The 27,484-nt window shown below is 43.4% G+C and overlaps 1 protein-coding gene across 1 annotated transcript in view; it reads right to left on the reverse strand.

The window, feature by feature from the left end:
* Window positions 1-6,340: 6,340 nt before the first annotated feature.
* Window positions 6,341-27,484, reverse strand: part of BLMH (bleomycin hydrolase) — a 41,927-nt gene continuing 20,783 nt past the window's right edge. Inside the window, exons 10-12 of the mRNA XM_052657419.1 lie at window positions 26,419-26,536; window positions 23,746-23,815; window positions 6,341-7,304 (exon numbers count right to left, since the gene is read on the reverse strand). Of these exons, the coding sequence (XP_052513379.1) occupies window positions 7,153-7,304; window positions 23,746-23,815; window positions 26,419-26,536 (340 nt within the window). The 3' untranslated portion in view covers window positions 6,341-7,152. The remainder of the gene's footprint in view (window positions 7,305-23,745; window positions 23,816-26,418; window positions 26,537-27,484) is intronic.

The raw sequence follows: 27,484 nt of genomic DNA on the forward strand, positions 1-27,484 counted from the left end.
GGCTGATTTGAAGCCAGAAAGGTGCAGGTAGTGAGAAAAGTGAAGAAAACCTTGGAGGGGTCTACCTCCCCCTTCTACTCCCCTAAAGCCAGTCACCCTGAAATCTAGACCTTCCTGTTAAGCACTGACGTACGAAGATCCACAGGGGCTTTGTTCTCATTCTACTCGTCCCTCCTGAGCAAGTTAGTGCAAAGCCCACTTCGGATGCATACATAAACTTTTAATTGAATACAGCTGTCAGGATATAGGGCATTTCCCATCAGTCAGTCAACCATATTTACCATGAGCCAGGCTTGTGAATACAGTGGCGAGTAAGACAAAGCTGCTGCCCTTGGGGAACAGACAGGAAGAATCGACACATAAACATAGAAACAAACAAGAATTTCAGAAAGTGATAGAAGTGAAGGAAATCGATCCCAGTTATCATATAGAGGTAAGGGTAGAGGTGGTGAGGAGGGGGCAGCTGGCTACTCAGGTGAGGTGACGGCCTTGATGTTTGAGCCGTGACCTGAATCATAAGAAGTCAGCCTTTAGGCTGAGGGAACAGTTTTAGGATGAGGGAACAGCTAGGAGGCGGGAATGCACTTGGTGCATTTGAAGGACAAAGTGGGAGTGGGGTGTGACTGTCTGATGCAGGGTGAACAAGAATGGAAGGGAGGAAGTTGGGTCTGGAGAGGCGGGCAGGGGCCTCAAGGGAGGAGGCTGTGTGCGCCTGTCACTGAATGTGTCCATGTAGAACTTCAAGGATTCCTTATCCATCTTGGAGAAGTCTAGACAAGATGACCTCTAAGGGCCCTCCCGGGTGAGAGGCAAGTGGGCTGCAATATAAGTCAAGCACATTCTGATACTCTCCACCGTGTACCCACCCTGTCTCAGCCACTCCATTCTTCTGCAAAGCAGATAATTTTAAAAAATAAAACAAAACATTGACTTAGGATAGGCTGAGATGGTTCCAGAGCCCACCCCATCCACTTTAAGAGGAGCTGCTAGACAGTTTTTCTCAAGGAGTAAGCAAGAGAGAAAAAGCAGGTAGTATTCAAACCGTACCAAGGAAGACAAAAGGGCAGAAGGGCTTCCTACCTTCACTCAGTCCTGTTTGCAAATACCTGTGGCTGCTATGAATAGGACACTCCCCCTCTCTCTTCCTTTCCCTTTGTGGTCATGTGTAAAGGGTTTGTGGAGAAGGCAATGGCACCCCACTCCAGTACTCTTGCCTGGAAAACCCCAAGGACGGAGGAGCCTGGTAGGCTGCAGTCCGTGGGATCACAAAGAGTCGGACACGTCTAAGCTACTTCACTTTCACTTTCATGCACTGGAGAAGGAAATGGCAACCCACTCCAGTGTTCTTGCCTGAAGAATCCCAGGGACGAGGGAGCCTGGTGGGCTGCAGTTCATGGGGTCGCCAAGAGTCAGACACGACTGAGCAACTTCACTTTCACTTTTCACTTTCATACATTGGAGAAGGAAATGGCAGTCCACTCCAGTGGTCTTGCCTGGAGAATCCCAGGGATGGGGGAGCCTGGTGGGCTGCCGTCTATGGGGTCGCACAGAATCGGACACGACTGAAGTAACTCAGCAGTAAAGGGTTTGAATTTTGAAAAGGAAACAAGAACAACTCTGGCCAATTGATTCCTAGTTTTCAATCAAATTGTGTCACAGACCCCAAGGAAGTAGGCTCATCTTCATGAAAAGCAGCAATGGTTCTGAACAAGCGGTCCCAACTATGGGGATGCCCATCTGATACTACTTACAAGCAAAGAAAAATCTAACCTAATCAGTCACTGTGGCCAGTCAGCAACAAGTTTCACCCAGGCCATACAATCAAAGAAGTGGGAATGAACATTCAAGTGCCCTGGCGCTGCCAACAGCAAATGAGAATTCAGTGACTCTGACAACAAGCTGGAGCACGCTGATGGATCCACAGCCACATCCTGGAGGAATGATGTCTCATTATCAGGTCCTGGCTTCTTGGATGTGTAGGGTCAGCATGACTCTACATATCTCAAGAGGGTTCCTGGAGCTGGCAAGGACCTTCCAGAGGTAAGAGTATCATTGGAAGAGTGACAGGAAGACAATTCACACCTTCTCAATTCCCAGTTCACCAGTCACCCAAATGTTAGCAAGTTCTTCCAGTTCAGACGGCTGGCTAAAACTCTGGCCCATTTCATCTTCGGTAGAGAAGACATACCCACCATCCTTTATGTTTCTCTCCACAGGATCCTAATTTTATTTGGAAAATAGCTTCTATTCAATATTTGGTTATGGAGATTATCTTTTATATATTTGGATTCGGTTAGTAATATTTGGTTAGGAATTTTGCATCTCTTTATGGAGGAGATTTGCATGTACTTTTTTCTTTTTTTTGTTAGAGTTATGGCAGCCTCATAAAATAATCGTTTATGCCACAGAATAGCTCTTTATGTCTTTCTTCTTAACCTAATCGCAGTTCCCCGGAGAACACTTGCAATCTCTGCACACTAGGGCTCTAGGAGCCCAGTATGGCCGAGGATATTCAAAATGCAAATGCCCACATAGGGTACTTTCATCTTCAGCTCAGTTTCTGACCTCCAGGCCATAAACTAGTTTTCTCTATGGAGAAGAAATCTTGAATTGGCGCCTGCTGAGAGGGGTAGGGGCAAGCACCTAGCTACCCAAGGCAGGGAGGGAATCTAGCTTTCAGTAACCCTCTGATGCTAGCGTATCTGAGCTTTGGGGGTGCGGGGGTCGGGGGAGAGGGTTACACAGTGTAAACTGGTTTGCTTATCACTAGCTGTCTCCACTGCTGAATCAGGATTCAACTTTTTCAGTTCTGCTAAATCTTTCAATGTCTCACTCTGCTTTTCAGTTTGTTTCTTCTCTCCCTTCTTCCCGGGGTTTGGGGATATATGTCTTCCAAACAGATCCCTTCATTATCACTTCTGACAACATTAAGGGTATCTTATATTTTTCTACCTGCAGTATAATGGTAGCCTCCTCTCAACTTCTTTTGTGTGTGTCTGTACTTTTGGGGGGGATCAGTCTTACCCAATATGTTAATTTGCTTTTCTTTTTTTTTAAAAAGCCACTTGTAATATAAATGCAAAAGAGACAGTCTGTTTAGCAAATGGTGCTGGGAAAGTTGGAGAGCTGCATGTAAATCAATGAATTCAGAATACACCCTCACACCATGCACAAAAATAAACTCAAAATGGCTTAAAGACTTAAACATAAGACATGACACCATAAAACTTGAAGACAGCATAAGCAACACATTCTCTGACATAAATCATATCAATGTTTTCTTAAGTCAGTCTCCCAGTTCAGTTCAGTCGCTCAGTCGTGTCCAACTCTTTGTGACCCCATGAATCGCAGCACGCCAGGCCTCCCTGTCCATCACTATCTCCCGGAGTTCACTCAGACTCACGTCCACCGAGTCCGTGATGCCATCCAGCCATTTCATCCTCTGTCGTCCCCTTCTCCTCCTGCCCCCAATCCCTCCCAGCATCAGAGTCTTTTCCAATGAGTCAACTCTTCGCATGAGGTGGCCAAAGTACTGGAGTTTCAGCTTTAGCATCATTCCTTCCAAAGAAATCCCAGGGTTGATCTCCTTCAGAATGGACTGGTTGGATCTCCTTGCAGTCCAAGGGACTCCCAAGAGTCTTCCCCAACACCACAATTCAAACACATCAATTCTTCGGTGCTCAGCCTTCTTCACAGTCCAACTCTCACATCCATACGTGACCACAGGAAAAACCATAGCCTTGACTAGACGGACCTTAGTCGGCAAAGTAATGTCTCTGCTTTTGAATATGCTATCTAGGTTGGTCATAACTTTTCTTCCAAGGAGTAAGCGTCTTTTAATTTCATGGCTGCAATCACCATCTGCAGTGATTTTGGAGCCCCCCAAAATAAAATCTGACACTGGCATCCGGTCCCATCACTTCATGGGAAATAGATGGGGAAACAGTGGAAACAGTCTGCCAAGGCAATAGCAATAAAACCAAAAATAAACAAATGGAACCTAATCAAACTTACCAGCTTTTGCATAGCAAAGGAAACCATAAATGAAAAAAGAAAAAAAGACAACCTAAAGAATGGGAGAAAATATTTGCAAAATGATGCAACTGGCAAGAACTTAATCTCCAAAATATACAAACAGCTCACACAACTCAACAACAAGAAACAATCAACCCAGCTGAAAAATGGGCAGATGACCTATATAGACATTTCTCCAAAGAAGATATACGGAGAGCCGATAGGCATATGAAAAGATTCTCAACATCACTGATCATGAGAGAAATGCAAATCTAAACTACAACGAGCTATCACGTCACACCAGTCGGAATGGCCATCAGTAAAGTCTGCAAGTAACAAACGATGCAGAGGGTGTGGAGAAAAGGGAAGCCCTCCCTCTCACACAGCTGGTGGGAATGTAAACTGGAGCAGCCGCTGTGGAAAACAGTATGGAGTTCCCTCAAAAACACTAAAGGGCTGCCATATGATCCAGCAATCCCACTCCTGGGCACATAACCAGACAAAACGATAATTCAAAAAGACGCAACCGATGATGAATGGGCAAAGAAGATGTGGTACATTTATACAACAGAGTACTCAGTTCAATTCAGCTGCTTAGTCGTGTCTGACTTCCTGCGACCCCATGGACTGCAGTACGCCAGGCTTCCCTGTCCATCGCCAACTCCAACAGAACAGAACAGTAAAATACTACTCAGCCATAAAAATGAATGACACAGTGCCATCTGCAGCAACATGGGTGCCATGAGAGATCATCACACGCAGTGAAGTCGGAAAGAGAAAATACTGCACGGTATCATTTATATGTGGAACATGACGCAAATGAACCTACGTACACAACAGAAACAGACTCACAGACGTAAGAGAACAGACTTGCGGCTGCCAAGGGGAAGAGCAGAAAGGAAAGGGGCGGACTGAGAGCTCTGGGTTAGTTGATGCAAACCATTACATTTAGAATGGATAAACAACAACAACAAAGGAAACTAAAAATAAAATCCATCAGTTAAAAAAAAATTCCATTTGACAATTTGCTTTTTTCTCAGACATTTAAGCCTTTTATGGACATTGAAATTATTGACACGTTTAGGTTTCTATCTTATTTTGGACACAGTACCTGCCCTGTGTTTTCTTTCTCTCCACTATCTTGTTTATATATATATATATATATATATATATATATATATATATATATATATTCTTGATGGGAAAGTACATCCTGTTTTATTTTAGTAGTTAATCTGGAAACTTCTAGCACATATAATAAACATAGCAAAGCCTAATCAATGTACTTATCCTCTTCCTGAATGACATTAAGGACTTGAGAGTATGTATGCTTATTCTAATCATCTCCCTGATTACCTATTTTTATGTATTTTGGTTTTATCTCTTTTGCAACTGTATGAGACTACCCATAGTCACTTCCTGTTTAGATGGTGCACGTTTATCACTTTCTTCAATTCTACATTCCTTTGTTGAATTTCAGAACTTCTGTATTAAGAGATCACTGTTGTTCTGCTTGGGAAACAATTTTTGAAATAGTCTTTTATTTCACCTCTGTTCTTCAAAGACAGTTTTGGTCAGTATAGAATTCTAGGTTCATGGTTAATTTCTAATTGTCCTTTGAAGGCACTTTTCACCGTCTTTGGACATACATAGTTGCTGATGAGAAGTCAGCAGTCAATTTCATTGTCTTTCCTTTGGAGGCAATCTGTGTTGTTTCTTCCTGGATACCTTTAAGATTTGTTCTGAGGTTTCAACATGATGTGTCTGGAAATGGATTTATCCTGCTTGGAACAGGATTACTAGAATATTGTAAACACTGATTAACACCTGAGCCTGTAACTAATGTTATCTTGGAAAGTCCTGTGACAAACAATATTCCATGCTAGAATTAAGAAGATTCTTTCAAAGCCTGAAAGGCAGGGGACTCAGGCACCGACAGAAATGTTGATTAGGATGCTGTATATCTTTGCTTTCAGTGAAAGAGAGGCCAGTCTTAGTAAAATACATACTCTTCAGCCCACTCTAAGGCTGGACCCAGCCCGGCCTTACTTCCCACTCTTGCAGTAACCCTGTTGCTTGGAGAAATGATGGTTAAGCAGCAGAGGCACCAGCTCTTCTAAACATGGTGCCTAGAAGCCCTCTGCAGAAGCCAGCAAGGATCTGCACAGGCTGGGAAGGATCACACATCCCACAGAGAAGCCAAGGCAGAGACGCTCTGAACCATCTTGCTGTCTCTTCACTTTCAAGAACACGAGCCACCTGGCTACTTTCCGTTATAGCCAAATAAACACACACTTCTTAGGTCAAATAAGCCAACATACTCTCATTTAGCAAAGTGTTTTATTCAAAGGCTTCTCAGCACCATCTAGTTGTCAGAAAGAATAGATGATATCCCTTTTTTGTGCCCACCCAACTCCCAATTCCAGAGGCAGAAGTTGAACCATCTGGCGAGAGCTCCCTCTAATGATAATAATTCAGATCATGGTAAGGTTTTGGTTGTTCTCTCACCCACTTTCCCTGACCCTCTACTTAACCACGACTCAAGCAGAGCCGTGTTCTCCACAGTTCAGAACAGCTGGAAGGAATCATGTCAGTTTTGATCAACCTCCCATTCCTGGGCTATTCGAGGCACACAGAATTACCTTGACAAACACTGAATTCAGTGACTGCCACCTCAGAGGAACAGTGACACTGCCAGGCAGCATGCAGTTTTGAGAGCTCAACTATTAGGGCACCCTCCCCCACGCTACTCTAGGAACAAGGAGCACTAGGACCACGTTCTCTCCACACACCTCAACCGCTCATCCTCTCCTGCCTGATCAACACAGACACAGAACCAAACCGGTGTGACAGACTTAAGACGAACAATTATATCTGATTAAAACGCTAAGAGATCCTGAGCTGCTGGAGATGAGGAGAGTAGATAGTGTGACCTGATCTTTCCCTTTTTTTCTTTAAGAATATTTTGTTTCAGCATAAAGCACACTTTCCCAAAGAGGTTCCTGGAGTAGCAATCCAAGAGTCTGACTGTGTCCCGTGGGAACACACAGTCACCTATGTCACTTTGGCTTCAGTCCCTGGATCTGTCCTTTGCAGCTACTTCAGGTCCCACGGGAAGAGGAAAAGCTGGAGGCAACATCACTTGGCCAAAGCACCCATGGGGTCCCAGGCTGGCAGGACAATGGGTTCCTGCTCTAGTACAGCTAGCACCTCTTCAGGGACATGCTTCTTGTCCACCACCACTTCGTAGACGTACTCAGAGAACCACTCATCCGTCATGCACAGGTAACCTGGAGAAGAGAAGAGGAGCCTCATGAATCCAGAGGGCAAGGGGCAAAGAGCAAAAACCTTACTGGCACTATGATAAAATCTTTTACAAAGCTATCATTTGTACATGTTTTTCAGCTTTCCCGTCTGTAATTTCATTTCATCTGATTATTTTTGAAATTTTTGTTTATCTATTTTTGGCTGCACTGCGTCTTTGTTGTTGCACACAGGCTTTCTCTAGTTGCAGCAAGCACAGCTACTGTTTGTTGTGGTTGAGATGGCCTCTCTTGTTCTGGAGCATGGGCTTTAGGTGCGTGGACTTCAGCAACTGTGGTCCTTGGGCTCTAGCGCTCAGGCACAGGAGCTGTGGCTCATAGGCCCAGCTGCTCTGTAGCGTGTGGGGTCTTCTCGGACCAGGGATTGAATTCCTGTCCCCTGCACTGGCAGGCAGATTCCTAACCAATGGACCACCAGGGAAGCCCCCTGATGGAGTCTTATTAGCAATCTACAAAGTAGACAGGACAGCAGGGCAATGTTTTTACCCGTTAGAAAAACTGGGGCTCAGAGTAACTAAGTGATGAGCCCAGGTTACATGGGGGAAGTTCAGAGCTGGGCCTTGGACCGAAGATCCTGTGTGATTCCACTGCTCAGGCTGCCTCACTGAGGGTGAGTCAGTGACCCTGAAGGTAGGTGGAAATGTTTCTTGTTCACACAGCCATATGTCGGGGGTTAATCTCTAGGATCAGAAGGGCAAGCATACCCATCCCACATTCTCAGCATCACTAGCTGTTTTCTCTCATTCTTCTCTACCATAAATTTCTATCCAACAATCAGCTAAGCCATCAGGGGAATCCTGACGGGGTCTGGTCTTCATACCCAGGGAGCCACTTATTTGCAGATGATACTGTGTGAGTCTGTGCTTTCTTAGGAGGAAATCTGTGGTGCAGAAGAGAGTCGCTTGACCTATATTCCTTGCTGAGGCCCTGGGATTTATGGATCTCTCCAGTGGCAGGAATGAACAGGGGCACAGCAGTACTAACACCCTAGACTGAGGCTTATCTGAGAAAAAGTGTGGTGTCCTCAGGTGTCTGGTGACAGACACCTGCCTCTTCCCATCAGGGAGACTATCCCAGGCTCCACTAGCGGCGGCAGGCTCAACTGCTTTAATCATGTCTGATTCTTTGTGACCCTTTGGACTGTAGCCCACCAGGCTTCTCTATTCATGGGATTCTCTGGGCAAAAATACTGAAGTGGGTTGCCACTTCCTCCTCCAGAGGATCTTCCTGACCCAAGGATCAAACCTGTGTCTCTTACGTCTCCTAGCACTGGGAGGTGGGTTCTTTACGACCAGTACCACCTGGGAAGCCCACAGGCTCCACTAGGACAACATAAGTTCCTCTTCAGGATCATACCACTACCAAACTGCAATGGGAAAACGTTTCACCCGAGGCATTGCTAATATAGAGTGAAATTAAGGCGAGGGATGAAAGTGTGTGTATTTAAAATAAGGATGGGCCATGGAGAAAGCAGAGGACAAAAGTGTGTACCTACACAGGTTACTGCCTACATGCTGAGCACTCACAGTAACTAGCGATCTTCATCATCGTCTTACCATAGCTGGCACCTGCTATATACTAGATACTTGAGCCATTTTTTCTCTGCAAGTGTGCAAATCTAGGTCTGTGCTGTATCACTTTCCACTAGAGAGGACCGAGAGAGGGAGAAGAGGTAGGTGTTCCTCAGGAGGTCCTCTAGTACATTGGTTCTCAAACTTCTTGGCCCCAGGCTCACGACTGTGAACTTAAAACTACTGAGGACTCTAAAAAGTTGTTGATACGGGTTATACTTAATGATGTTAACCACATTAAAAATTAAAATAGAAAGCTAAAAATACTGATTCACTTAGGAAAAAATAATTATATCCTCCAATACAAAATAAATTCTAGTAAGGAAAGTGGCATTACTTTATGACACAGAAGATAGCTGAATTCTTATATCTGCTTCTGTGTGCAGTCTGCTGCAACTGTTCTTTTGGATGAAGCAGAAGAAGCAAATCTGGCCTCATGCAGATATGCTGTGCGAGGAAGGAAGACCTTGTAGATGTCCTAGGAGGGTCCCAGGGACCTGGCAGGGGTCCTCAGGGCCCACTCTGAGAACTGCTGCTCTAAAAGCAAGGCTGATTTAAATAATTAAAAGGCAACCGGATGGTAAGTCTACTTTTATAAATGAAATGGTATGACAGAGGACATCATTTAACTTGAAAACAGGACTGCTTCGGGGAGCTCGTCTCTGCCGCGCTCTGCCCCTCCCTGGCAGGAGTCAAGGCAGCGCATCCTGACGTGGCCCTGCGCGTTTGCCCTCGGGCAGCGCATCCTGACGTGGCCCTGCGCGTTTGCCCTCGGGCAGCGCATCCTGACGTGGCCCGGCGCGCTTGCCCCCGGGCAGCGCATCCTGACGTGGCCCGGCGCGCTTGCCCCCGGGCAGCGCATCCTGACGTGGCCCGGCGCGCTTGCCCCCGGGCAGCGCATCCTGACGTGGCCCGGCGCGCTTGCCCCCGGGCAGCGCATCCTGACGTGGCCCGGCGCGCTTGCCCCCGGGCAGCGCATCCTGACGTGGCCCTGCGCGTTTGCCCTCGGGCAGCGCATCCTGACGTGGCCCTGCGCGTTTGCCCTCGGGCAGCGCATCCTGACGTGGCCCGGCGCGTTTGCCCTCAGGCAGCGCATCCTGACGTGGCCCGGCGCGTTTGCCCTCTCCAGAAAATGCCAAGGAAAGGGCGCCAGCACTCATGCCAAGTCAGATCACGACGACCCCCTCATGATACAGGGCTCCGTTCTCAACAGGAGACACCAGGAAGCACACACACAAAGATTCCCAAGTCCCTGGCCTCTCACATCACGCACGTCACTGCCACTGAGTTTCAGCAGCCAAAGCTTGGTCAGTTGAAGGGCCAGCCGGTACCATTTCTTGCTGCATCCTAAGTAAAGGCTTCCTGAGAAAAAGTTTCAGCATCTGCCTTGCCCATGAGGAGTTTTCAGTGGGCAGGAGACCAGGCTACTAAGTGCCACACCATCTGAGACAGTAGGCATCCTTCCCCTCACCCTAATGCTCGCTGAATGAATCCTGAGAGGGGCTTGGGGCAGGCAGAGAGGCAGGTGAAGGATGGAGGCAGATTCATGTAATAAAGTTCTGTGTCCTTTCAACAATACTATCATCACACAATCAAATGAGTCTTCAAAAAATGCCTGGAGAAAATGGACAATAAGTACATCTACGCTATCTTGTTCCAAAAGCAGGAGATAAGATTAAGTCCTCACAAATTAAAACTCCTATCGATTGTAATCCACCCTTTCAGGGTCCCCGCCAAGAGGACCTGCCTTGATTAGTCTCTCTCTTCAGGATATGAGTTCTCTGGGGGCCCACAAAACCTCACAGTCTAGGTGGCTGCCAAGTAATTGCACCCTGGGTAGATAATGACCTTGTGGCTGCTGTAACTGTTGATACTGCGTGTCCTGGAGTTTGACTGAGGAGATTAGGATCAGTGTGTCTGAAACCCGAGTGAGTGCTGTGGAGAGGAGCAGCGAGGCGCCCACTCAGGCAGGATTAGAGTGGCCATCTTGATCTGAGGAAAGGTGCAGCTTCTAGCCCCCATGTACCTTGGCCACTGGAAACTGGCGTTCCCCAAAGACCAAAGAAACAAACAAAAAAGGAAAACAAAAATCTGCCCCAAGGATCCTGGCGTTGCAGTCAGGGAAACAAATGGACAAGTAGATAAAGAAAGTCAGCTTTAGGGACTAAGGTGAAATTAAATTTTGTTTAAACATTAAATGTCTTGCTTACACGCAAGAAATAAAATAAAGAAAGGAAGAGGAAGAAATAAAATAAGTGAACAGTCCCTCAAAGACACTGGCAACGTTTCTATATCTGTTAAGAGAAAGAGCAGCATGGGACTGTAAAGGGAGAAACGGCATCTGCAGACACAGCTCTAGACAGGTCAGGCCTAATGCATTCAGAAACAAAGGGATTCCAATGGGTTCATTTAAGGGAAAGAAAAACTTCACCCTAAAAAATCAGTTTTCTGAAATCCTACTAAAGATCTAAGTTTTAAACCTTTCAGACATAAATTAAGGTGATAAATATATTTTTATAAATGAGAAATGTTTTGCTTCGTTCTATGAAATATTTCACCTCACTAACAAAACTACTTGTGGTTCAATTTTTGTTGCTGTTGCTATTTTTAAAAAAGGTATGACAAAATCAAGTTACTGTTCTGCTGTGATGAATCTGTCTGGCAGCCTGAACCTAAGGAAGCCAGACGACCGAGGCCTCATTAAGTCACTGCCAATCTTTCACTTGATGCTGATAACTCAGGGCTGAAGAAAGGCTCCCAGAAAGGGAAGGAAAGCCTCACTGACACTTGTCTCATATTTCAAACTTCCTAATAAATAGTGAGAAATCACTCCACAAAATATTAATCAGTCATTTAACATGAAGTTGCAAAGACTATGCAGTAACATGGAAAAATGTTTAAGTGATAAATGTATATAAAAATAGTGTATCCTTTATAACGATGTTAAAATTCCAAATACACAGGGGGACAAAACATGAAAAACAATGATAACTTTATATCCCGGAGTAGGTGATTTTCCCTTCAAAATTCTGAAATATTATATTGCTTTTTGACTCCTTAAAGATTATCCAAATAATTAATGCTCCTTATAAAAAATCTTGTAAGGACAGAGGGAGGAAGATGATAAAATGAAGGAAGAGGAGCAGAAGGAAGAGGTGGATGAAAAGAAGACAAATACACATTTTAAAACTGCCTACAATCCTGCCATCCTGGGTTAGACCCTGTGCGTGAGTACGTGCTAAGTTGTTTCAGCTGTGTCTGACTCTGTGTGACCCCCACGGACTACAGCTAGCCCACCAGGCTCCTCTATCCATGGGATTCTCCAGGCAAGAATACTGGAGTGGGTTGCCATGCCCTTGTCCAGGGGATCTTCCCAACCCAGGGATCGAACCTGCGTCTCTTATATCTCCTGCATTGGCAGGCAGGTTCTTTACCACTAGCGCCACCTGGGAAGCTCAGTTTAGGCCCTAGTTAGATTTTTATGTCCTGGAGAAGGAAACAGCAATCCACTTCAGTACTCTTGCCTGGAAAATCCCATGTACATCCTCTGATAAAAACTTGTATGTGTAGACGCTATACATTTAATAAAAATGAGATAGCATAATGTTCTTATACCACAGAGTATCACATATGCTGTTTTCCAATATTGCTCTTTTCATATTAATAAAAATACTATCTACACTATAATTTTTAAGTGCTGAATTTATGAGTAAAACCAAAATGTGTTTAATTCCCTACTGTTGGAATCTGAATTATTTTTTCATGCTTAGAAACAACACTGCTATAAACAATTTTGTAATTAAACCTCTGTGTAAAACAAAACAAAACAAAACAAAAAACCTCTGTGTACATCCTTAATCATCTACTTAATTTCTTTGTGTCCTTATCAATAATGGGTATATATAATTACAACTTTCTTTTTGGGTCCAATCTGAACTTTTGTCTGTGGATGCTCGCTATTCAGTTTTCTTTTGTAAAGAGTCTGTTTGGGACCTCTGCCGAATTTTAACTGGTATGTTTGCCATTTTCACAGTGATCAGTAATAGGGCTCTCTATATTAACATAATGATTGCAAACATTTTTCCTATTATGTAATTTGCCTTCTAATTTAGTTGATGATGTTTTCTAGTATATTAATTTTTTTTTGTTTTTTATGAAGTCAAATTTATCAATCTTTTCCTTTATGGCTTCTAAGTTTTTTTTTGTTATGTTTATAAACATTTTTGTTTGATGTTTCCACATCAGTAGTTTCATTATCTTGCATTGTCTGGATGTACCATAGTTTAACCAGTTTGGCCACCAATATTTTGGCCACCTAATGCGAAGAACTGATTCCTTAGAAAAGACCCCAAAGCTGGGAAAGATTGAAGGCAGGAGTAGAAGGGGACAACAGAGGATGAGATGGTTGGATGGCATCACTGACTCGATGGACATGAGTTTGAGCAAGCTCCGGGAATTGGTGATAGAGAAGCCTGGCATGCTGCAGTCCTTGAGGTCACGAAGAGTCGGACACAACTGAGCGACTGGACTGAACTGATAAACATTTTATCAGTTCTGCTATTATAATGAAAAAAAAATTTGAAAGCAAAGTAGGGTAAGTGGTAAGAAAACGTAAGAAACACAGTCTCAATGAAAACCACTCATTAAGGCCTAGAAACAGCTATGAACACACGCAATTTCATAGGTAATTAAGTAGTAACAATCTGTCAACCACTTCTGTTAGTTACCCACTGTGGAAAGCATGCCTTACATTTGTATGGAGTATGCTACAAATATACAAAATGACACAACTCCTATGGAATGGGAAAAATCTGAGTGCCTTTGCCCTCTTCACTAAGCAATGCCATTTCTGGAATTTCATCCTACAGACACACAGTACCTGCATGCACACAATATGCATGGAATTATGTGCAACAAAAGCTAATACTTATTCAACTTGGGCTTCCCTGGTGGCTCAGTGGTGCAGAACATCTCTGCCAATGCAGGGGTTGCACATTCAATCCCTGCGTCAGGGAGATCCCTTGGAGAAGAAAATGGCAACCCACTCCAGTGTTCTTGCCTGGGAAATCTCATGGATAGAGAAGCCTGGTGAGCAACAGTCCATGGGGTCCAAAAGTCTGATATGACAGCAACTAAGTAACAACAACATTCAGCTCTTTCTATTGTCAGGCACTGTTCTGAGCACTGTACGATAAACTCAGTTCAATACTGTTTGTAATAGCAAAAGCCTGGACGCAACCCAAGCCCCATCAGTAAGGGAACTGGTTAAGTAAACCATGGTACATCCAGACAATGCAAGACAGTAAAACTGGACTGATGTGGAAACGTACTGCCAGGCCTCCGAGACACGCTAAGCGAAGCGAGGAGGAGATGCAGAGCGGGGAGATAAGACACGCTACCTTAGGCGCACTAAGACACACTGGAAAGCCGCCAGAGATGAAGAGAAGGGGCACCTGAAAAACGCAGGCGGTGGAAGGGGTACAGAGGGACAGAGATGGAAACAAGACTCCTCTTTATATACTTCTTTGCACTTTGATTTTGGGACAGTACAATTTTATTATTTAGTAAAAGAATTATACCCTAGTAAGCAAAATGAAACAAAAACACACAGGTAGCTCTGTAGGGAACTTACACTTCAAAGTGCAATTTTATATCCGCTATCTATTCTTATTTCAATTTTAATCCTCACAGCGACACTATGAGGTAGGCGGGGTTGGTATGAGTTGTTTAAAGTCACAGCTGGTAAGTAAAGCCCATACTCAAATCCAGGTCTTAACTTCAAATTCAGTCTTTTCCATGGGGCTCAGCTTCCTCCAAAAGAGTACTCAGTGGCAGAGAGAGTGGCAGGTAGGTATCCTCTGGCCAACAGATACCACGTAATCTAGTTTCTAATCCAGGCACTGTCTGGAACCAATTCCATCTGCCCACACACCCCACACTGATGGTCAGGCGCCCAGGTTTGGCCAGGTTTGTTTATGAGGCATTTTGTCTCTTTAAATCAAAGAGATGTCATGTGTTTTAAGTGCATTTGTTTAGAAGGCTGGAGAACAGGATGGACTGGACGTTTTGGAAAGAAAACCTACTGCTTGAGACAGATACCTGGACAGGGATCTGAGGAGAGGCTTCTTTTTCCTCCAGGCCAAACACCAAAGTCTGGCTCTGTGGTGCACGTACATTCAGGATCCTGAACCTTTTGCTGAAAAGGGAAGGGCTACTCTTGCAGCTGGGCATTTCCTGTGGCCTCGTTCAGAAACAAAGGCTACGGAAGATTCCATCTCCCTGGTAAGAAGGCAGAGTGGTGGAAAATGTGTTTGGGAAAGAGGGTTGTTTTGGTTTGTGGGTTGCATTTTTTAAAAAAACCATCAAACCACACAAAGTTCAGTCTGCAGAAGTACACACTTCCTGAGGAAGCGCCCGCTCCTAAGGAGCCCAGAAGAGGCCTGTCCACTTCTGGGCTGAGGAGAGAGGGCAATGCACCAGCCAGTCTGACTGTTTTGTTTCCCTGGACTGTGAGCACTATCCAGGCTCACAGTCACAGTCTGAGATCACACAAAATCCTGCCAGCATCTCCAATGTTGGACAGGAGGAGAAAACACAAATTCAGGTGTCATCCAAGGGTCTGTTTTCTTGCTAAAACTTAATGACTTCTCTCTGACCCCAAACATTACTACTCCTATTTGTTTCAGGCAAAGCCAGCTTTTCGCTCTTTCCTCAAAAGCTCCATGGATGACAGGCCACGTTATTTCTTGGCCCCATGCCTCAGACCTGCCTGAAGCACTCTACAGGTCAAGAGCGATGCTTCTCAGTCCCCTTCTCCTCGGCTGGCCTCCCACGTCCCTTCCCAAAACACCCACAACCCAAGCATCTTTCCTCAACGTCTGCTCACCTCTGAAGGATCAGTAAGGAGCCTCCCCAGTTCCAAGCACACATCGTCTCTCCTGTACTTTATCCCCTGTGTTACTGTGCCTTCATTCTCCTCCGCATTCCTAGCATGTGGAGGAAGCAAGCCCACTGTGTTCCTGGCGTGGTACTAACAGCACAGTGAGCGTCTACCCTCCCTCCACCTCAAGGGTCCTGAACCTGCTCTAGGGCCCAATCCCAAAGCTCCCCCACTTAGTTCTGGCTGCCCCTCTGCAGCGCTATTTCCCGTCAAGTTTTCCCTGACGTCACCTAGTCTCGTGACTTCTCACCTAGTCCTGTGACTTCAGTAACCGCAGCTTCAATGTCTTTCTATTGTCTCCCCACTGAGGGAGCTCTCCCCAGCTCCTCCTCTTCTGCTGTCGTCTGCCTTCTGGGAGAAATCACGCCTTCTCTGGCTTTTCTTGGTCTGCTTATCCCGTATCTTACAGTCTGAGGAGCACACCACGACTGCCACCTCGGTCACATCACAGCCCTCTTCAAACCCCCTTCCAGGTCCCAGGTGGAGACGCACGAACTCCTCTGAGGGTCAGAGACGTTCGCACCGCGGTCTGTGCGCGGCTCCCTGCATCCCGGCGATAAATGTGAGCTGACACTGCTGCTAATGGATTTCCTTGGCACGAGGTGTCCTCACCTCCGCTGCTTTCTCTCATGAAAGACTAAGCCCACATGACGAGTCATCCACCCAGTAAACTGGAGATGTAGTCCAACGGTCACCAAGGGTCCTGAATTCTTAAGAGACCCGATGTGAGAATGCTGGGCAAGTGAGACAGCCCTCTCCCAGAGGGGGCAGATCTTGCGTCCCTGCTCTGCTGCTCTCTTGTCCACAGAGAACAGTGACAACAGCACCAACGATGGCTAATGTTTCCGGGCATTTCTTATATGCCTGGCATAGTTCTCACAAACACCCTATGAGGTAGGTACAATTACTATTCCCATTTTACAGATCAGAAGACTTAGGCTTATTAAGGTTAAACACCATGACCAAGGCTACACAGCCAACAGGTGGGACAGCCAGGATGTGTTCCCAGGCATCTGGTGCCGGGTTCTGTGTCAAACCTCTATCCTTCTCAAAGCAATGCAAACATACTTTGGAGACCACCTGAGAAAATGACAAATCCTCTCTACAGGACAAAGGAAATACACACCAATCTACATTAAACGTGCAAGGATTTCTCCCTGAAGTCAATTTCAGCCTGTAGGCTAGGAAGAGCCTTCTCTCACAAATGGTAGGCAGGTGGCGCTAGTGGTAAAGACCCTGCCTGCCAATGCAGGAGACATAAGGGGTGGGAAGATGCCCTGGAGAGGGGGCATGGCAATCTACTCCAGTATTCTTGCCTGGAGAATCGCATCACAGAGGAGCCCGCCAGGCTTACGGTCCACAGGGTCGCAAAGAGTCAGAGACGACTGAAGCAACTTAGCACGCAGGCACAGCCCTGCCCTAGTCACATGCTTGGATAAGGAAGCAACTGTCCACCTGAGAGCATGTGCTTCCACTCACATTCACTATTTTTTTAGCTTGTGTCAGCCAGGCTCAGTGGTTAATGAAGATGAATGAGGAGGAGTCCCTCAGAGAGAACTCCGATACCCGAATTTGATGGTGTCAGAGAGAGACATGAAATCCTGGAGAGACACGAAAACCCCGAGGTGACAAAACAAATGTGTATGTTGCTCTTTTACAAAATCAGAAGCCTCTGCTTTTGGCTCATGTGATTTTCTTATTTTGGCACGTTCAGTTCAATAATGTCTACAATTTACATTTGTGCTAGAAATCCAAACCAAATCTCAAACTTACCTGCAAATAACTGGTTATCTTTTGTAGGTAATATATATTCTTAGGGAAGCTGCCTGTGTCAAATTAAGAAATCTCAGTCCCAATTCTATCTCCAACACTGGGTAAGTCACAACCTCTCAGCATGTTTTCACTGATTCCCATAAAACATGGGTGCAATTATCCATGTTCATACCCTAAGTTACTCTAACTGATGCCATGAGCAGCAGGGTAGGGGTGGGGGCTGGGGGGGACAGGACAAATGCATTAGCAAATGTTGAATTCTTATGAAGCAAGCAAGATGCTATGAACTATATGTCCTGAGTACCTCTGATAGCAGTACAGACTATTCACTGAACTCTTTAGAGTTATGTAACAGTGTACAGTTAGATGGCTACATATAAACTACAGGACATCAGAAGGAAAACGGTTGTCATCCATGTTATTGATAAGAGAAATGTGAAACCACAAGGAGACAAATTGCTGTCCAGGATCTATAATCAAGAAAGTAGTAACTGTCTCTCTTGGTTCTACCATATAACATTATGTGAAGGATATGATGACATTTGTGCCTAGCTTTGAACATTCTGTTCCCAAAATCATATGATGAGGCAATTGAAGGCCAAGCTTTTGGTTTTTATGAAGCAGCAGAAGTCCAGATGTAATGTGAATTAGTCTCGTTAAGTTTCTTTCCAGATTAGTCTCTAACATGCCAAAGCCTCATGAGGAAGTCTGGAAATTTTACTAAAATGAAATCAAGAACAGGCTTACATGTAAGAAAAGATGAAGAATGCAAGTTAAAAACAACTTCAAAGTTGAAGCTGAAAGGCAAAAAAGCAATTTGAAAAATGAAAAACTAATCTTGGTTCAAAATGAAAACTCAGAGAAACAAAATTTTTAAAAGATAAAGATTTTCCTTCAGTGACCACTGAAGAGTCAGAAAATTATATTCCCCCTAACCTCACTAAGAAGCTGTGCTATTTAGCATATTAAGAAACTAGACTAGACAAGCATAAGAAGTATGTTATGATAATTCTACCTTCAGGGCTCTGATGTATCAGACTTTAGAACTGGAATACCATCTCATGACTAAGTGAACCAATCATAACAAGACTGGTTCATTAGGGCGACCATCCAAGAATTCAATTTATTGACTATAAATACTTTGTTACGTGCATGGCAGAATGTTTATAACTACTGAAGCTGGGTGATGAACATGTGGGGAATTTCTGAGTACTATTCTGCTTGTATAGGCTTGAAATTGCCCATGATAAAAAGTTAAGGGGAAAAAAAGAACTAAGTTATAAAAAAAAGTTAACGAAAAAAATCAAAGAAACATGCTATAACCATGTTATTTCTATCAGCAGACCAGATACCACTGGAACAGAGAAGCTAAGAGGAAACACAGTTCAGTGATAAAGAGTAGGTTCTAATGTCAGACTGTCCAAATTATAATTCTGGATCTACCATTTATTAGCGAGATGACCTGTAGGTCACTCTGGCATAAAGATTATGCTCTTCTCAGATGAATTTCTGACTAAGAGCAAAAAGCACCAAAGGTTATTTCCCCTATTTTGAATTCTTAAACGTTTTACAAACTACTTAACTCTAACAAGCCCGTCAGCTTTTCAAAATGAAAGATAATGTAACAGGTCCCATTCTATTCCCTCATTCAGCTATGGAATCCATTTCTAATACGATCCATAAAGAAGGTACAAAATGCATAGTCAAGTATTTCAGGAAGGAGGGGAGAAAAGTCAGGTAGGTTGTATGCCATCTCAGATATGTATCCAGTTTTCAGTCCAGCTGACCAAGAATACTAGTGTTCACCAATATGAAGTAACTCAATGGATTCAGTAAGATAAGAATTGATTTCTCCCTTTTTGTCTCTTGCGGGCAGAGGTAATATCTATCCCCTTTGGGAAACAGTCAGTTTACTGGACTTCATCACTGATACTAGACTCCGGGCAGGAAGGGACATGAACATGACCAGTGGGGAAGACCAAAGCCAGAGGTGTGTGGTGCTCTGTCACTTGGCTGTGTCCGACTCTTTGCAATCCTGCCAGGCTCCTCTGTCCATGGGGATTCTCGAGGCCAAGAACACTAGAGTGGGTTGCCATGCCCTCCTCCAGGGGATTTCCCCAACCCAGGGATTGAACCCCAGGTCTCCTGCACTGCAGGCGAATTCTTTAACGTCTGAGCCACCAGGGAAACCCAAGAATACTGAAGTGGGTAGCCTATCCCTTCTCCAAGGGGAACTTCCCAACCAGGAATTGAACTGGGGTCTCCTTCACTACAGGCAGATTCTTTATCAGCTGAGCTAACAGGGAAGCCCAAAGCTAGAGCTGGGCAGAGGAAAAAGGCAGCCTGCCCAAGTATCTCTGCTCTGTTTACCACCAGCTTGTAGTATTACCAACACTGCTTTTTGAGAAACCATCAATCTTTACAAGCAGAAATCCCCTAGAGCACAGTAACAAACTGCTAACAATGCTATCTACAGAAACAAAATCCTAGCAATGGTGTTTAAGGTTGTCACATCTCCTAAAAGAGCACAAAGGGGTTCTGTATCGGACATGGCAGCCAACGCCGACCAGGGTGATGGACGGGAGGGCCCCGCCGAGGCAAACACACATCGCCAGCATAACAACAGACAACGTACTCTCCCTAAGGTCAGGCCCAGTGTGCCAATTAAATTAGATCATGTTTTCTTTCCTTCCTTCCTGTTAAGTCAAAAAGAACATTACCAAGAAACACAGGAGAATAATTTATTTTTGGCTTTGAAAGAACTATACGCTACACCCACTCAGTTCAATTTCTTATCTTTTGGCTCTCTACTGAAATGCTTTAGTCTGTATAATCTCAGGCATTTTACTTTTTCAAGAACAACGAAAAAAGTTAGTTTAGTCCTAACTTGACAGCTGCAGGTTTCACTAGGAAGGATTACAGGCACATCAGGGGGATCAAGACCCCAGGTCTCTCAACATAATAATGGAATGAGTATAAGTGAACAGAAGCAAAACTTTTATTGAGTGGGGCATAGAGGTACAGTTGAATGGGGGAAAAAAATTAGCAAAGTAACCTAGAATCCCCTTTAAGAGTAGGTATTTAGGTTTAAAGTAATAAAGACAGTAACTCGCCCTACACAAAACAGAATATTTGCCTGACTTTACAAGTGTTTGTCCTCTCTTAAATGGATATCACTACTATCTACAAACTCAGTGACTCTTAATAGATAGAAAAATATCTCAGAAACAAGCCAATGGTCCAGGCTGGTCTAAACAAACCATAATTTTAGTCCTTTTCCTAGACACTAATCTTTATGATAACAAACCATTTACAGGGACCAAATAAGACCAAAAATGAAACAGAAGCTACACAGTTTCATCTGAAACAATCTTCTGTTTTAAAATGTTGTTCAGTCACCCAGTCATTTCCAATTCTTTGTGACCCCATGGACTACAGCAAGCCAGGCCTCCCTGTCCCTCACCATCTCCTGAAATTTGCCTAAGTTCATGTCCATTCCATCGGTGATGCCATCCATCAATCTCATCCTGACACTCTCTTCTCCTTCTGCCCTCAATCCTTCCCGGCATCAGGGACTTTTTCAATGAGTCGGATGTTATCAGATGACTAAAATATTGGAGCTTCAGCTTCATCATCAGTCCTTCCAACAAGTATTCATGGTTGATTTCCCTTAAGATTGACTGGTTTGATCTCCTTGTTGTCCAAGGGACTTTCAGGAGTTTTCTCCGAAAAGGCATCAATTATTTGGCATTCTGCCTTCTTTACAGTCCAGCTCTCATAACTCTATGTGACCACTGGGAAGACCATAGCCGTCTCTGTATGGACCTTTGTCAGCAGAGGAATGTCTCTGCTTTTCAACACACTGTCTAGGTTTGTCACAGCTTTCCTGCCAAGAAGGAATCGCCTTCTGATTTCATGGCTGCAGTCACAATCTGCAGCGACTTTAGAGACCAAGAAGAGGAAATCTGTCACTACGTCCACCTTTTCCCCTTCTATTTGCTATGAAGTCATGAGGCCGGATGCCATGGTCTTAGTCTTTTTAATATTTAGTTTTAAGCCTACTCTTTCACTGTCCACCTTCACTCTCATCAAGAGGCTCTTTAGTTCCTTTTCACTTTCTGCCATTAGAGTGGTATCATCTGTATCTCTGGGGCTGTTGATATTTCTCCCACCTACTGATTCCAGCCTGTAACTCCTCCAGCCCAGCATTTCTCATGTGTCCAGCATACAGATAAAACAAACACGGTGACAGCAGACAGCCCTGCCGTCCTCCTTTCTCAGTCTTGAACCAATCCGTTATTCGATACAGGGTTCACCAAATTCTTCCAATTCAGGCTTTTCCTTTGCATTCATTTCGTAACTATCATCAACTTACATTATAACTGAATTCTGATTGCTTATTTTAAATCTTTCTGCTAGCTTTCCTAAAGTTCATAACCCATCTCTACCCAATTCCAATGTTTTTGTGTCCTAAAATGAGCTCATCTTATAAAAAATCACCAATTAAAATACATGCACAAAATGCACTTTAATTCATAATAGTTTAGCAAGTGTCTCATAACCACAGAACAATGACAGAAATCACAGAAGGGGAACATGCAACTACGTGATGTTGAACAGAGTAACAGTGCTGATATTTGTTTACATATCAACACTGAGCTGCAGAGTTCCACAGCAGACCCCAGGGACAGTTAAGCCAAAACCCACCCATGATCATTTCACAGGGAGATGAAGAGACTTGGAATGACTGACGAAATGGCCTCTCGGTGTTGGCCATCGCAACTGCCTGTGCTGCTCAATCGGGGCACACACAAGCCTTGTCAAGGCTCTTCTAAGACAGCAGTTTTCAAATACAAATGACTGAAGCTCCATGTGCTCACTTCAAAGCTTCTCCATCCCTCCTTCTTCCACCTTTTTACCCCTGGAAATCCTAGCGCTCTAAAGGACTTAGCTGGAAAATCATTTAAACAGAGCGGGAAGTAACAGAGAGTTGTTGAGGTCTCTTCTTTTTCTTTTCTTTCCCTTTATTTATTTAATTTCCGGCTGATTCCTGCTTGGGTGAGATGGCTAAAGTTTGATTCCAAGTGTCTGGGTTACCTCACTAGATTCCCCATCTACTTCCTCCCAGCCTTCTAGCTAGTCTAGTAAGTAAACTGTGGTTAACACGTCCTTCCTAGCCGGAATCCACTGGCTAAGGTAAGGCACGTGCACTCTGGGAAGAAGGCGCTGTAAGATGCACACAGCACCCAGGCAAACATGCTGACATGCATCACGTTCTAGGGCAGTTGCCACTTTCTGGTTTGAAACCCTAAAAATTAAAGCACAACACCACCTTAGTATCTACCTTAAAAGTAGATGATAATCTACTATTATCTACCATGAAAAACAATCTTAAAAAATATGGTCTCAAAGATTTGCAAGAATACACCCTGAACAGTTAATCATGGTAATCTCTGGGTGGCAGGATTATTAGGTTTTTTTTCCCCCGACTTTGGGCTTATCTGCAGTTTTTATTTTGCTACAACTCACATATTATCTGTTTGTTTTCTAAAGCCCAATTACTAGAATTTACTTAAGACTTCTGCCTGGCTTTTGACTGTCAGAATAAAACAGTTCTAAATGGTAACCACAACATTCTCTTCCTCTTTAGACCCCACAACTTCTAATGAGTCTCCAATAAATGCCTCAAGTTTCTTGCCAGGCCCATTCTCCTCCTTGGAAGGCTTCTGATCTTCTAGAGTTAGTGCAGCCAACAAAAAGGCGCCAAATGCTGTACAGCCAACAGTTCTGGCAAAGGACACTCAAGTTTCTTACTGGCCAAGGGATTCCGGTACAGAGAGGTGTAGGAGGGTCACTATGGTCTGGAACAAATGCCAGCACATACTGGTCTCAGAGCCAACCGTGGCATTCAGGCCTACCACGACGCTGGTAGGAATGCTGGGGGCAAACGAGATCCTCAGATTTTTCTCTACAATAGTCCAGCTAATAATTTAGCTAACTGGACCAATTACTGAAAAACAGATTCACACCAGGGCAGCTCTTTCTTCCCATATCTCTTGGGAGGCAGACAGTAAAACAGAACCCAGTCACTTTGAGTCTGGCAGTATTACCAGCATAAGCTCACCTTTCTGGCCGTGGTCTTCACCCCAAGAATTTTCCACTCTCCATTTTATGAAAGTGCCGTCCTGATCATCCTGTAAAAGAGTGGACAGCGTAGTCTGAAATGAGATCTGTCCAGATGAGGTGTCATGTAATTTTAGCTCTTATTCAGCCACTCAGAAGAAACAGCCTTCTCTATACAGCAACGCTATACATGACCAGGGCTGTATATCTTCTACTATAACTAAGAGAATGTTCTATTAGAGGTGGATTTTGAATCCCTTCAGGTGAAAATACAATAAACCCAGCCAAGCAATAAATATTACTATTTTCTCCTTTACATTTTATGGTATACAGAAAATAAGCACATTAAAATCCCTTTTGGCTAAGAAAAACAATGTTAAAATTACGAAAAGCAGTAAACACCATCTGAAGCCAGGGACTCGCTTTCAATTAGCATTCTTTGCAGAGGCACCTCACTGTATTTATTTTAGCAATGAATCTCAGACCTAGTCAAGAGTTTAAAAAAGAAAACAAATACATTCCCATCATATAGCCTACTTTTCTTACTTAGGGGAACCAAGAAATGATACTTTCCAAAATGTGCCTTTTTACTGATTTGGTTACACAAATATTGAATTTAATACAGTATAGATGGAATGGAAAAGCAAAACACTATTTCCATAAAACAAAACCTAGGCAGTTCTGTTCATCTACCTTCATCAATAAAATGATACTCATCATGATAATTTTCATTTACAGTCTTTATTACAGTGATACAGAGAGGGATAAGAATGTTCCATTTGGGAAAAGACTGTTCTCTTTCATATTTACCCAGAGCATTAGCTGATGTCAAAACAACTTATATCTTTGTAGCCTGAGAAGAGAACTGGCTCCTGAATTACCTCCTAATGATTTCACCTGTCAACTCCCACTTGCATAAAACTGCACGAATCACATCTAAATAGGATTCAACTTTACTCCTGACAGTTTTCTTGAATCTCAGGAATTTTCCATCTCAGAAATAGCCAACAATCAAACCCCAAAGTTTCAAATACCCTTATCCGGACTACCCCTTAATCTTAGCACCATAGATTTTCAAAACCACATCAATAAACTACACATTCTGGGTCAAGTTTATTGAATGTTTTGGTTTTCTACTCCCTGCATTGTAGTACATCTTTACTTCCCTTTTAAAATATCGGTGTTAGAATCTACATCACCTGAAGTCATTTATTACAGTAAGTTTGAAAATGCTTCCTCTTCTTGCCTTTGCCAATGAACTCCTACATGACCTAGATCAAGCCACGTCATCTACAAATATAGAATAGTATCTGGAACTCCCTCTCAGGGATTCCAAGAAATCAGCAACAAGAAAGGATATCCCAGAATACTTACAAGCATTTATCTCCGCATTATCATTCAAAGGCAATGCAAACTAGTTTTATAGAGGTCAAAAGTGGAGAGAAGAGAAAAATCTCAATATAAAATTCCAGTTATGATAACATTAATTCTGCTTTATAATATTAACATGTAATGTAGCTCCATTTCCCAGAGGGAAAAACAGCGTATTACTAAACCATGCCTATCAAAGAATGGAACTTCCAGAGAAAAAGACATGGAGTATGTATGATTTTTATTTCTGAAAAGTAGTAACACTCTATAACAGAGATGGAAAATGATAGAAAGCCAAACTCTCTTGGAAATTATAAAGTTTTTGTTTTCCTTTTTAATAATCCATAGTTTAAAAGTTTAACTTTAAGGAGCTTAGTTGTAAATCCACTAAATTTTATAATATAGCAGGGCCAAACATAGAATAAAATACCAAGTTGTTCATATTTAAGTGGTTTAATAGTACTTTTTTCTAGTTTATTTACGATTACATTTTATCTCAATATTTAGAGTATTTTCTGAAAAGCTCCTTCTAGCTCCTTCTAATATTTTGCTTCTAATGTCAAGACACTTATTCTGTGACACTCTTTCCAGTAATTAGATAGGCTTGGAAAGAACATTTTTGCTTGCAGTGGTAAAGAATTAAAGCGTAGTTTGATGTCTTCTCTTCTTTATGATCCTTGAGCACAGAAGTAAAACTCTCTTCTACAGACTGGGAATGAGGAGGCTTATTTGTGAAAGATAATACTGCAGTTATTGTTTCCAACACTGTATCCTAGAAACAGTGGTGTTACTAGTCAGAATATTCCATAGGGAAATTCAAAATACTCTACATCCCATTTCCTGAAACTCTGAATAAACTCAGTAATGGGCATGGAGTCTACTAATTACTGTTATTGACATTTTACTGCAGAAGAATCCGAATGACAAAGGTGAGGCTGAACACTAACCATCAAGATATGAACACTTTCAGGGCACACTTTAATTCCTTATTAAACTGAAGTGGTCTTCTTCCAAGTTTCCTTGCTGACCTCTTTTCACACTGAGAATTTCCAAAGTTACAGAGAAGCAGTTACTTCCTTACTCCCTGCTGACCCAAATTTTGTTCCTCATGGACAGTTCCTATTTTTATGACTTCTGAAAGCATGCAGCCAACCCCCCAGAGAGGTGGGTACAATGTCTCGCTTGGAACCTAACTTCTAACAGGAAGCACATACACTGAAGAAGCTCCGCTGGATTAAATGGCCCGCAGGGGAATGGAGGTCCCCCTGTGCAGACACCGGTGTCTGCATGCTGGGGGTCATACCTTTTCTGAGACAGCAGTGAAGGTCATGGCGTGGGTCATAAGTGACTCGCCAAAAGTCAGCCTCTCAGCTTTATTCATGTTCTTCATGGAGACACCGAACACCAACTCATGGTCATAGCTGTTATAAAAAGAATAGCACAGAATATAGAAAGTACAATCACGGGGGATAATTGGCTTCTGGCTATGAGAAGATCACAGACGAAACTGAAGGGGCTCAGCAGCGCCAGACCAATCTGGGCTGCAGCTCTTCTGAGAACATGGGACGTGCAGAATCTAGTCTCTCAATGGGATTCCATTCTCTCTGTGTCACAAGAGCACTCAGAAAAATAAGAAGTTATTAACATAAATTCCCCTAATCAAAAAACTGACGAAAGGCTGCACTGTCAATCTGGAAAGAAAACAACAGCAAAAAAAGTTTTTGAAGTATTTCTTTCAAAAATGGTCTCTTTTGAGCTGGTTGGGCTTCCCCTGTGGCTCAGCTGGTAAAGAATCCGCCTGCAATGTGGGAGACCTGGATTTGATCCATGGGTTGGAAAGATCCCCTGGAGAAGGGAATGACTACCCACTCCAATATTCTGGCCTGGAGAGCTCCATGGACTGTATAGTCCATGGGGTCGCAAAGAGTTGGACATGACTGAGTGACTTTCACTTTGAGCTGGTAGAATTCAGTTTCTGAATTCACGTAGACCATGGCTAACTGTGAAATTTAAATAAATGTCAAAATATTGGAGAATATTTTCAAAGTTTAGAAAATCTCATGAATTCTTTTAGCAGATTTCCTTTCTCCTACTGTTAACTGTCAAGATATTTATTCAATTTCCTACAAGTAATAATTACTTAAAAATAACACTAATGTGATAAATTTTAACAGTCAAGGATTTAGTATGATTTGGTTCACAAACGAACCTTCGTTGTCATCAACAACCAGAAGGAATGCTTTAAAGTGTGTATCCAAATTAGTCCTAGTTGTCATAAAGACAAAATACATAAGGTATCAAAATAATGGAAGTAGTAAGAAGAATCAAACATCAAACCAGAGACCTAGAAAACCTTTTGTTACATCCCA

The sequence above is a fragment of the Budorcas taxicolor genome, chromosome 19, assembly GCF_023091745.1.
Source record: "Budorcas taxicolor isolate Tak-1 chromosome 19, Takin1.1, whole genome shotgun sequence".
NCBI lineage: Eukaryota > Metazoa > Chordata > Mammalia > Artiodactyla > Bovidae > Budorcas > Budorcas taxicolor.